This window comes from Anoplolepis gracilipes, chromosome 13 (assembly GCF_047496725.1).
Source record: "Anoplolepis gracilipes chromosome 13, ASM4749672v1, whole genome shotgun sequence".
Taxonomy (NCBI): domain Eukaryota; kingdom Metazoa; phylum Arthropoda; class Insecta; order Hymenoptera; family Formicidae; genus Anoplolepis; species Anoplolepis gracilipes.
The window spans coordinates 879,913-892,604 of NC_132982.1; the positions used below are offsets into that span (position 1 = coordinate 879,913).

Genomic DNA, 12,692 nt, shown 5'->3' on the forward strand with positions numbered 1-12,692 from the left:
AATAAGAGATTGAATTTTCGTGATTTTCTCCAAAATGAAGCAAAAATGAGCAAATCTCTAAAGGACTTTTTGTCTTAGTTTTTCGGCCCCCTACATGCTCCTAAAATTTTGCTATTTAAATTGAGGACACCTTGTATAAGGAATAGCGCGCGCCTGTAATGTCTAGTGAATCTAAAATTTGTATAGATGCAACTGGTAGTTTGATAAAAAATTTGAAACTCGCCTAGATCGAAAATCAAGTCATATCTTTTTATATTTAATAACAATAAACTTTGAACAAATAACATTGGCCGTGAATCAAATATTATCAGAAAAACATAATACTGAATTTATTGAGTATTGGCTTAAAAATTGGTTGCGTATGGGAGCTTCTCCGCCAAACGAAGCTCATTGTGACTGGTTTCGCGCTTTGCTAAGAGCTCTGTGTGGAGCATTTAACCAACAGACAATCAAAAATTACGTCGACTTATTGTTTTTATCAGCCACGAAAGGAAATAGAAAGTGCAATCAATGGCGACCATCTACATTCTTAAGAATAGATGTAGCTCATATAATGCATTTTGTGCCAATCCATTAAAACTCAGAAACATCCATACTTGAAAAGTTTTTATCTTCGCACAATCACATTGATGATTGACTGTCAATCTGTTAAAGAATTCAAACGGATTATGCTGTTAACATGTATGATAGCGTTTCAGCCTTACGAAGACACGATTATTATTTTACCAAAGTTTCAACTATCAGTTAAAGAAGCAAGGCAAACTCTCGAAAAATTTATATCCGTACGAGGACCTATAATTCAAGAATTGGAAATTTGGGCAACTTCTTACAAGAGCATCGAGACACCATTGAGATGACTGAATCCAGTGATGATAAAAATTTAACTGTTACTCATCGGTGGATAAAAACTCTAATAAATATGGTCAAACCTAAGGATTTTGAAAAACCTGGAACTAAAATAAATGCCTTTTATTTACCTAATTTCGATGATCATATCGAAAGGATAGCTAAAGAGTTTCCGCTCTGGACTGTTACTATCGTACCAAACAAAAAGAGACATGTATCGACAGCATATATGGAGGGATATTTTGCCGATTTGAAGAACAAAGTTTTCAAAAATTTCCCTAAACGAATGGCTGTAAATTTTTTTAAGATTATACGTAGATGATTTGATTGGTGCTGCAAATTTATTCGCTCCAATTTTGAAACACTTCAATATGCAAAGATTGCCTATATCATCCACAGAATCCACTTTCAAAACTGAAGAACATCACAATAAGTTAAACTTCACAAATTCTAACATGGAATCAACTTCAAGCTTTCAGAATCTAAAGGTTTATAATAAAATCAATGATTCAGATTTGAAATCCCGTGAATTATAGAGAGGATTAGTTTATGAAAATGATGTTTTATTCGAAATTGATCAGGATGAAACTTCAGTTAAACAGAGAAATGTGGAAACTTTAAATGATCAAGCTAAAATAATTGTGGACTCATTACACAACGAAGATATCCATCAAATTGACAATTCAAATTTAAAATGGAGCAAATCAGATAAACATGTTGATTGAGTACATGATTTTACCAACTATCAACAATCATCTAATAATCCTGAGGTTGAAGATAAAACTAAAGATTTACAAAATCCATTTTTTTCCAAATTATTGAATTTGAAAAGTGATGATATGCTTGAGTTTATTGATGATAATTTATTTTTAGATACTCAAGAAGCTCAACCATTCTTTGTTGATACCTTTTCATCAGTTCCTGCAATTCCTGCTTTCTTGAGTACACCACTACTCGACCATTCATATGCAAATTTGACAAATTCAAATGAGCAAGAATTATTAATTGAAGAAAACAACAAGACAGATGCTCACAAAGACAAAAAAAGGACAAGATAAACATGATTAGTAATAATGATAAACCTCAAGCACAAAGTTATTACTTTAAACCATACCCAGAAATAAAAGTCATTAACCAAATAAAAGTGCCACAGAAAAAAGGATTTTTACTGCCAAATGGTCTTATATCAAAGCCAGTAAAATTTGAAAGAAAAATGGTATTTGTTGAAAATACATGTGGATTTGATGCAATTATTCAAATACTTCATTTCAGTGCACTAGATGATCCAGTTTATTGTTCGAAAATTCAATCATCTTCTAACGAGACATTGTAATTAGTTAATGCTTTTATGAAAAAAGGACCAACAAATAATATTTTTCTTCAACGATTCTTGATTCTGCGAAAATTTTATCAGATTGTCCAACGAACAGATACGACAACATCACTCGATCCATATTTTCTAAATGCAGAAAATAATATTGGGACAATTTGGAGTGAATTGTTTGATCCGAACCAAGTCTATTTAAAACATAAGCCTGTAATAATCCCACTTACAATTTTGAACCAAAGAACATTCCATTTCTTTCTGTGAATCATAGAACGATTGGAAGAAATGGATTTGGAGCGTTAGAAAATACTATCCAATTTCACTCACGTATTTACAAAATTCAATGTCCCAAAAAAGACTGTAATGGAATTGCTACGGAGATAAATTTGACTAATTTTCACATTTTTATTGAACTTGACATAAGACCACAAATTCAAATGATTGCTGGAATGAAATGTACTCTTGGCGATTTTCCGATTATTTTGAATTGGAGAAAAAATATAGGTATGTACAATCTGTAACATTAATTAATTAGAAAAGGCGTCATAATTAATTACTCGTTTAATTTTCAGATTAACAGGTGTCATTGGTTATACTTTTGGTCATTTCATTTCCTATTGTCGAAGAATTACAAGTCGTTGACTATTGTACAATAATGGCTGTGTTCCGTTTTTACTGACAATGCTGTCGAAATGACGTCATAACAGTACACTGTCACAGCTATTCCGAAATTGATTTAGGACTGCTAGCAAAATTATGACGTTGTATTTCGGAACAACTTACAGTGTACTGCAAACTGCAACTAACCTTTTTCTGCGCAAAGCTGCTCGCCCGTAACTATATGCAAAAGATTAAAAAAAAATAATTAAAAATGAATAAAAGTATGAAAATGCTGACATGCTTTTCGGTAGTAGAAGTATTATGTGAAAGCACTAGTGATAGTTCCGATGAAGATGAATTGTTAAATTTAATATATCCTTCCATACAAAATGTTCGACCACGCATAAAAAATTATTTGGATGTCATCCATGAATATTCTAATAGAGAATTTAAAAGTCACTTTATGTAATGTGAATATTAACATATTATTTTGTTGCTTTTATATTACTTATACTTTTACAAAATTATAATTTTAAAAGAAGATATCTCTTAAAAACAATTTTTTAAATTGTAGGATATCGCGTACAGTTTTTTATTTTTTATTAAATATAATTAAATCACGATTAGAAAAACAATCAGAAAGATTTGGGCGAAAAACAATTCCCGCAGAAGGTCAATTATTGATAGCAATATGGACCATGGCAACACCGGATTCTTATAGGTAATTTATATATACAGGGTGTCCCCGAATTGGCGGATCAACTCTCGTGGGTAGATAGAGCGTGTTAAACTGAAAAAAAAATCTTATATTATTTTGCTAAATTCGCAATATAATTAATGAGATATAAATTAATAAAGATCGGCCAATCCGTGCCAGTATAAGCGCGCGGCGCGAAGAAACCTCCCAGTTGTTACTTGATACTAGGCACGCGGCAAGACATAAACGCAGAGCGCACTGTACGTGTCTCTTTCAGTACGCCCTTTGTACGTCCTTTGTACGTCCTTTGTAGAGCGCTCCGCCTACTGTCTCATCGCACGCCTAGTATCAAGTAACAAGTAGAAGGCTTCTTCGCGCCACGCGCTTATCCTAGCACGTATTGGCCGATCTTTATTAATTTATATCTCATTAATTATTGCGAATTTAGCAAAATGATATAAGATTTTTCTCTTCAGTTTAACACGCTCTATCTACCCACGAGAGTTGATCCGCCAATTCGGGGACACCCTGTATAAATAAACATACATAAAAAACAGCAAAAAACACATTAAGTAGACAGATTTAAATCGTGATTATTCTTTATTTAATACAATTATTCATAATAGATCGGTTTGCGATCGATTTAACGTTGGACGAGCAACTGCTTGGCGTGCAGTTAGAAGAATTTGTGCAGCTCTTTACCGCTTAGTACCACAATATATTAAATGGCCAAACGAGGAGGAAGCTCAATATATCTGGACCAATATTGAAATTAAATATGGGTTCCCGAAAGTTATAGGTGCTATAGATGGCACACATATAAGAATAACTAAACCCAATAAACATGATGAAAGCTATATTAATCGGAAAGGTTATCACTCAGTGCAATTGCAAGTAAGTAAAACTAAAAATGTAATCTAAACTATAATGTAGTCTAATAAATTACACGGCAAATGTAAGTCGCTAATAATTAATACATATTAATGTGTTTAAGTGTTTCTATTTTGTTCTTTTGTTATAGGTAATATGTGACTCAACATTAAAATTTATCCATTGTTATACAGGACAGCCTGGATCTGTTCATGACATGCGTGTTTTTAGATTGAGTGGTCTTCAAACAATGTGCACAGATAATTATTTTTCTGTAGATAGCCATATAATAAGTGATGCTGCATATGCTTTACAAAAACATGTTATGGTACCATTTAAAAATAATGGTCATTTGACAGAAGCGCAAATAAATTTTAACAATTACATATGTTCTGCTCACGTAATGGTGGAAAGAGCTATTGGATTATTGAAAGGACGTTTTCGTAGTTTGCTTGATAAATTACATATGCGACAAATAGACTTGATACCAAGATATATTATAGCATGTTGCGTACTTCATAATATTTGCATTTTAAATGAAGATTTTATAGATATTCCTGTAATTGTAGAAGAAAACAATATGAATGAACTTGATATTATACAAAATAATGAAATTGTACCAAATGGACAAGATGGAATTGAAAAAAGAAATGCTATACATGTTAAGACAAAGATAATTGATTTATAATTTTTATTATAATTTAATATCACATTACATGTAAAATAAACTTTTACAATAAACATAACAAATGTTTGTAATAAGTGTAGTTATTTATCAATAAATCAATAAATCTTTCTATGTAACTACTTTATATTAATATATGAAATATATTTTATATGAAACGTTAAAGAAAATAGTAGAATATATAATATTGTACAAAAAAAAGTGTGACTAACTTGTTTTTGACATTGACATTGTATTTCATACAAACATAAACAAACATAAAATAAAATAAAATTAACAACATAAAATTAAATAAACAAATAATGATTTGTAACTCTAATACTATAAATCTAATTGTATTTGATTTGTACTTTAGAAACTATCACTCTTAAAAGTTGTATCAGTCTTATTAAAATATAAAGTGTAATTTTTTATTCTTTTTCCATTACTTGCTTCATTAAATTTTTTATTTCAGATAATAAGTCCATTTTCTCTTTATGTTGCTTATCTTTTTGCTCAGCACGATTTTTTCTATAATTTAAAACTTTTTGTTTGTACAAAGTAGAAGAAAGCTTATTCTCTGTAAATACAAATATTTATTTTATTAATTATTCCGAGAGTTAGTTTAAAATTTATTAATTGTGTTTAGTTCAAAATTTACTGCTTTAGTATATATATATATTAACTAAAACAATATATATATATATATATATATTATGTAAAGTTTGTAATTATTATATATGAAACAGTTAAATGCATACCTTTATTCTCTCCTTTTGTACCTTGATGACTTGATGGCTCTTCCAGTTCATCAATTATATTAGAACCAGCTACTGCTACTGGCTGAACCCATGGTTTTGTACCAAATAAATCATTCATTTCCTGTAAAAGTTAAAAGTAATTATTTTACATGAATATACATAAAATTTGTACATAAAAATACTTATAAGATTTATAAATAGAAAATGTAAATTAAAATATATCAAAATATTCCCACGTTTTTCTTAAGTTTCCTGATTTGTTATTATGATCTTTAATTTGTTTGTACGTTCTTTTTAACGTTTGAAATTTTGTGCAACATTTCTTTCCAGGGATATTATAGCCTTTATTTGCCATTTCTTTCGCTATATTTTCCCAACATAAATGTTGCTTCATTTTACCAGACGTAAATGTTCCTTCATATTCTTTATAAAGATCTATCAATAACAAAGTTTCTTTTTTATTCCATATGTAGGCATCTGCAATATACAACAAATACAAACACATAAGAGCAAAAATAGTATGTAATATAAAAGAAAGAGTAAACATTAACTTTCATTATTAATAAATACCTTCATTATTAGATTGTCTTGCATCTCCGTCCGAAATATCTGATGCAGAACTTGTCGCACTTGTACTTGATGAATCAGCTGAATTATACATTTATATATTATAGAATTATACATTTGAAAATAATAATAAGTTTACTTTATATCCCATATAGCACATAATATAACATGAATATCACAGAAATATTGCAATATTGTGAAAATATTATGTATGTATTCTCACTATATTGCAATATTTTTGTGATATTCATGTTATATGATGTCATCCCAGGTAGCACTGTTTGTTTTATAAACGTTTAGAAAACAAACATGTGCTACCTGGGATATTACGCTGTAAGGGATACTATACTATATATCATGTAAAAGTTATATTATACAACATAGGGATAATATCATACGTACCAGAATTAGATAAATTTTCTTTAGCATATCTTAATAACGCAGAAGCAAAATTTATATCTAAAAAGTAATATAAATTATAGGTAACAATATACAAGTAAGGTTATAACATCATTTAAGTAATCAATTTTACACAATATAATTAATTTTTAATATATATATATATATAATTTTATAATGTAAATTTTACTTACCATTTCTCGCTTTGAATGCATCTGTTGAACTTACATATAATGTATACATTTTATTAGACTCGGCATCTAATAAATCTATTTTGGCTGCGTTCTCTGCCATATTGCACTGTAACTGCCTCACCTCGATAGCTGTAGTAGCCGCAGTGGCAATATGGCTACCATTTATGACGTCATTGATGGAACTAGATACTATCGCAGCACACTACGTGCTAATAACGGAACAACTTTTCAGTACTGCCAGTACTGGCAGTGAATATCGAAACGCAGCCAATCTCAAACCTGTGATTGAATCATGCAGTGATAAGACTATGATTACTGCTCATGGGATTATTTATATAGCACAATGATTGCAAAGCATAGATTTCCCACAGACATTTTTGTTATTTGATCCTAGATTCAAATGTATATATAATTTAAATAACTTTTATTTAAAAATATCTAATTTTCCTGAAGATATATAACGAAGAAGTAAATTTTGTTTTATATTAATAATATAATGATTACATATGCAAATAGATATCTCAGATGTGACATCTTAAATGAATATTATAGGTTATACAGGTTAGGTTTGGTTGTAACACGATGTTATGTATTTTTTATGTTTCATTCTTATGAAATTTTTTTTTATTTTACATATTTTATTTTTTTATTTTATATTTTATTTTATATTTTATTTTATATTTTATATTTAGTCTCTAAGATATAAGAATCATCTTTGAATTTTTTATTATTTCGCATTTTGTATTTTATGTTTCATTTAATTTAGCACCTAAGATATCGAAATTGATAGATTATTATTTATGTCTGATTTGTCAGAAGACATCCATATAGATTTTTATTTTCTAAAAAACATATATGCTTAAAAAAAGATATTAAAAATGTGAAAAAGAGATCCAGTATAATTTTTCTTTCCAACAAAAAAAAATAATTCTCAAATTATATATAAATATGTGTGTATACGTATACGTGTGTGTTTCAACAGCAGTACATTAATTATGTGTTTAAAAATTTTACAAAAAATGTCAAACTAAAATCTCAAAAAAAGCTCTAAGTTTTTATTATTTTAAGTTATCAAGGAGTATTTTTTTATTATAAATAACTTAAATAACTTCATATATTTTATATAAAATTACATATGTATTATACTAAATTTTATAAATGACGACATTTGATTATATATATATATTATCCCAGATACAAATCCCACAGATAGAAAGCATCTTTTTCTAAATGCTAGAACAAATAATAGCAATGTATAATGTATATAATATAACGTCGATGAATTAAAAAACTCGCCCATGTTATAGAGTTAAACCTGTTTATTTTGCTTGCTTTTAAATGCCAGCGCACATAAAGAACTGTGATTGGTTGAATCTTTTATGCCGCATGCATAACGCATAATGCATTATTTTGAATGCACAAATTTATTTAAATTACAAAAAAGCAACTTTCCCAAATAAAAGTATCAATGAATATGTTATCTCCAAATGATTTCTAATCGATTTCGTTTATAATATATATTAAACATAATTACGATTTGCCAACTTGACGTTCAATACATATATATTATTAAAAAGAAAATATTATTTCCTAAATATTAAAATGATTTTCCTAAACTTCCCCAAACAATTCCTAAATTATATAATAAAGAATAATTAGAAAATATTCAATTCCTCTGCTAACTCTACGGCGGTCTTATATACTAAACCTAAAAATTGATTGAAAAATATGTACTACATTGGTGAGATAGAAAAAGGAGGGGATAGATATGTAATATGGCTGCTATAGAAAACTTGTTTCTGAGTAACATGGTTGATTACAATAATTAAAATTTAAAATTCTTTCCAAAGTGTGTCATTATTTTATAACTACATAAATATTGCTAAATAAATATAAATTTTATATATTTCAGTTTTTATTTTTAAATTTATATTTCTTTTCTGCTACATGTATATATGCATATATATATATATATACAGGCTGTCCCATTTTAATTCTTCCAGTCGAATATCTCGAAAACCAAGCCTAGGAGAGAAAAATGTTTCAGGCAAAAGTTGTATGGTTTCGAGGGGGACATAAGATGTACCATTGGTCTGACCTTGAAGAGTCATTTGAAGGTCACGTGAAGATCACCTCAATTTTTTTAAATGGCACCCCCTATTTTTTGTTACATATTCTTGTAGCTGACTTCATGAGTTTTCCAAAACACTATGATAAAATGTTTTTTCATTAAACACTTTTCGAGTTATAAGGTTTCAAAGTTGCAATATTTTGACACATAAAATACAAGATATTTCGTAAAATATTCATTTCTCGATTATTTTACCCTAATACTTTATGCACAGAATAATGAGACGAATCAATTGGTGTAAAGAAAACATATAGTTATCTTTAAGAAAAAATCTGAATTTGCAACTAGCAGTTACACCCCAGCAAACACAGAATATAAATATTATATAACTTAAGAATAACATGTAATGTAACAGATGTTACACTCTATTTATATTATAGTTATGTAATTTTCTTTTATACATACAATGTAACTGGAGTTATAAAATTATTATATTACCCTGTTATTTATATGTTATGTAGACACAAACAGTAATATAACTGCTACATCGTGTATTATATTTATTATGTTCATGTTATGTTGATGTTATACAATTTGAATTGCGCGGGACTTTAACCTACTTGCATATTTTGGGCACGTTCGGGGAGACGCTATTAGCGCTAACAGCGTAGTTCGTAGTTCTATCTTTGTTTAACTTTTAATGAGTAACAAAGATAGAATGACACTGTTAGCGCTAATAGCATCTCCTCGAATATGCCCTTTTAGTGATATTTTGAATGAAAAATTTAAAGAAGTGTATACAATGAAAAAGGACATTACTATCAATGAATTGCTCATGAAATTTAAGGGGCGCATATCTTACAAACAATCCATCAAAAAGGGCAAGATTCGGTATTAAATTTTACAAATTGTGTGAGTCAGAATCAGGTTATTGCTATGACTTTAAAATTTATAACAGGCCGTGATAAAATAAATTGTGATAATAGCGCTTCTGAAAGTGTTGTCAAAGAGCTATCACAGTCAGTGTTACACAGAGGACACACTTTATGCATAGATAATTGGTACTCTTCACCAAAATTATTTATGACACTCTCGCACAACTATAAAACTAATGTCATTGGCACAGTACGTGCGAATAGAAAGAATATGCCAAAAGATTTTTGCAAAGCAAAATTAAAAAGGGGAGAATATAGAATGAGAAGCTGCAATGGAATACTCGCTGTAAAATGGAAAGATAAGCGAGATGTTTATATTATGTCTACAAAACACGAAACAGTAGAAATGACTACACAAGGCACAAATGAATTCAATCGTACTTCAAAACCAAATTGTGTTATTGAGTACAACAAGGGAATGATTGGAATTGATCGACAAGGCCAAATATTAGCATGCTTCCCAATAATAAGAAAATATATGAAAGGATATCGAAAAATCGAAAAAATTTCTTTTATGTGTTCGATATTGGACTTTTCAACTCGTACATTTTGTTCAACAAAATAAATAACGGGAAAAAACAGACTTACGTTGATTACAGGATTGAAAGCCGAATCTTTACTGAAGAATATATCAAAACCAGACTATAAAGAACGAGGACGATTATCGTACGGAGATTTACCAGAGAGACTGCACGCGAAACATTGGGGTCATTTTTGCTAAGCATATTGACCCAACAGCATCGAAATCAAGGCCATCAAGACTCTGTAAAGTTTGTACGAAAAATAAAAAACGTAGTGAAACAACGTGGGAGTGCAAGAGTACACAAGAGTATACAAAGTTCCATTACATATACCAGTATGTTTCAAACGATATCACACCATTGAAGATTATTAATTTTTTTTTTTTTGTTGATTTTTGTAAAAACGCTAATTATGTGAAATGTAAATTTATTCAGAAATTGGAATTAAATGTTATTGATTTATTATTTATTTCAAGATAATAAACCTTTTGTGGTATATCTACCACAATTATTACATTAGTTTGTAATTATTTATCAAATATCTCACAAAATTAAACCAGTTGTATCTTACACATGTACTTACATTCCGTAAGTCGTGTGTGCGATTGGTACAACTTAGGACCAATTTGCCGAACTGTGGAAAGGCTCGAAGGCTGGGCGATCTTGTTTACGTTTCGGGCCCACGCTGTTGGAACTTAAATCGTAAGTTAAGGGGTTAAGAAACATACATTACGTATAAGTCAAATATAAAAATAGTTTGTATATCAAACTAGGACATTGCACTGTTGCGTAAGAAACTTTTGATATGAATACCAAATGTAAAGACAGCATACTTATCCTCTTGAATTGATACGCAATAAATTTGTCTACTTTTTCACTTAAAAGTAGACAGATTTGTTGCGTATCAATTCAAGGATAAGATATATGATGCCGAGTATGACACCTTTACATTTCATATATTAATTATATCAAATGTTTGTTACGCAACAGTGCAATGTCCTGTTTTGATATTCAAAATATTTCTATATTTGATTTATACGTAATGTATATGTTTCTTAAATACGTTACATATAATTAAGCAATATTCTGCCTATAAATTTTAAATTATATTTTAATTACAAAAGTTGCATTGCAAATGTAAAAATCATATTCTCTCTTTCTTGACAACTTAAAACGAAGTATTTGCAATGCATTATATTACAGAATCCATTTTAAAGTTATATTCTTTATTTATTATATTTGCTGTGCAGTTTATGCGAGTAAAGAAAACTTAATTTTTTGTACGTAATATTTTTTTTTAATAATAACTTGCACTAGAATTCTTAGAATATATTTTTAACCTATAATTATATAAAAAAATTTAACATTTATTTTACAGGACCGTTAGTTCTCCATTGATTCACAAACATCTTTCTTTTTTAAATCCTCTTCGGGTGAAGAGAGTTTAGTATGCCTTCAACCTTTCCTTTACGTTATATGACACGGGGTCTCTATTCCAGTTTTGTTTTATTTTATTCACAAACATTAAGTTTATTGAGGTTAAACGGATTTTATATAAAATCTAAAAAGGATTCTAAAACAAGTAAGTCTAAATTATGTCTACTATTTGACTTCAAATATTGATGACACATAACCCATTTTAATATTTTGATAAACCCATTTTAATATTTTGTTGACAATATTTGAATTTAATTTAAATTATTTCCTACTAATCAAACAATATATACTTGTAAAATGATTAATAAAATATTAATATGTTTAACAAGTACAGATATATGAAACAAGTGTTTTTAGATTAAAAGTTTCTTTATTTTATACATAAAACCTAATGTGATCAACACATTAGATTTCAAGTTATTTATTTTTTATTTTGAAGTTATAATAGGTTCTTAAGTAAATTATATTTTTTTTATATTAAAAAACATTATATTAATATTAAAATATTATTTAAGATTAAGTCTTTATGATTTCAAAACTTTAAAAATAAATATTTTAATGTGTAATAGTATATTCAAAAAATTTATTATTTTATATTATAACATTAAATCTTTTATAGATTTTTCTTAAAGCTGTTTATTAAATGATTTATGAATTTGTGTTTTATTTATTCTATTAATTAGAAAAAAAATTCAGAGTGAAATCACAAAATTTTATTACAATGTTATATTTTTTCATATTCTTTCTTTGTCACATTTTAAGAAATCTGCATTAAATTTTCCATATATATTTTCACAAAAAAC

General features: G+C 28.3%; 2 protein-coding genes across 2 annotated transcripts in view; one reads left to right on the forward strand and one right to left on the reverse strand.

Annotated features, from left to right (window-relative positions):
- Positions 1-12,692, forward strand: part of LOC140672728 (uncharacterized) — a 193,289-nt gene that overhangs the window by 105,670 nt on the left and 74,927 nt on the right. The window lies entirely within an intron of this gene.
- LOC140672508 (uncharacterized) lies at positions 5,224-7,142 on the reverse strand. The gene is made up of 6 exons (XM_072904714.1): positions 6,926-7,142; positions 6,735-6,791; positions 6,336-6,413; positions 5,988-6,242; positions 5,766-5,888; positions 5,224-5,584 (listed from the first exon to the last, which is right to left on the reverse strand). Exons 1-6 carry the CDS (start codon positions 7,023-7,025, stop codon positions 5,436-5,438), a joined length of 762 nt encoding a protein of 253 aa, XP_072760815.1. The 5' UTR covers positions 7,026-7,142; the 3' UTR covers positions 5,224-5,435.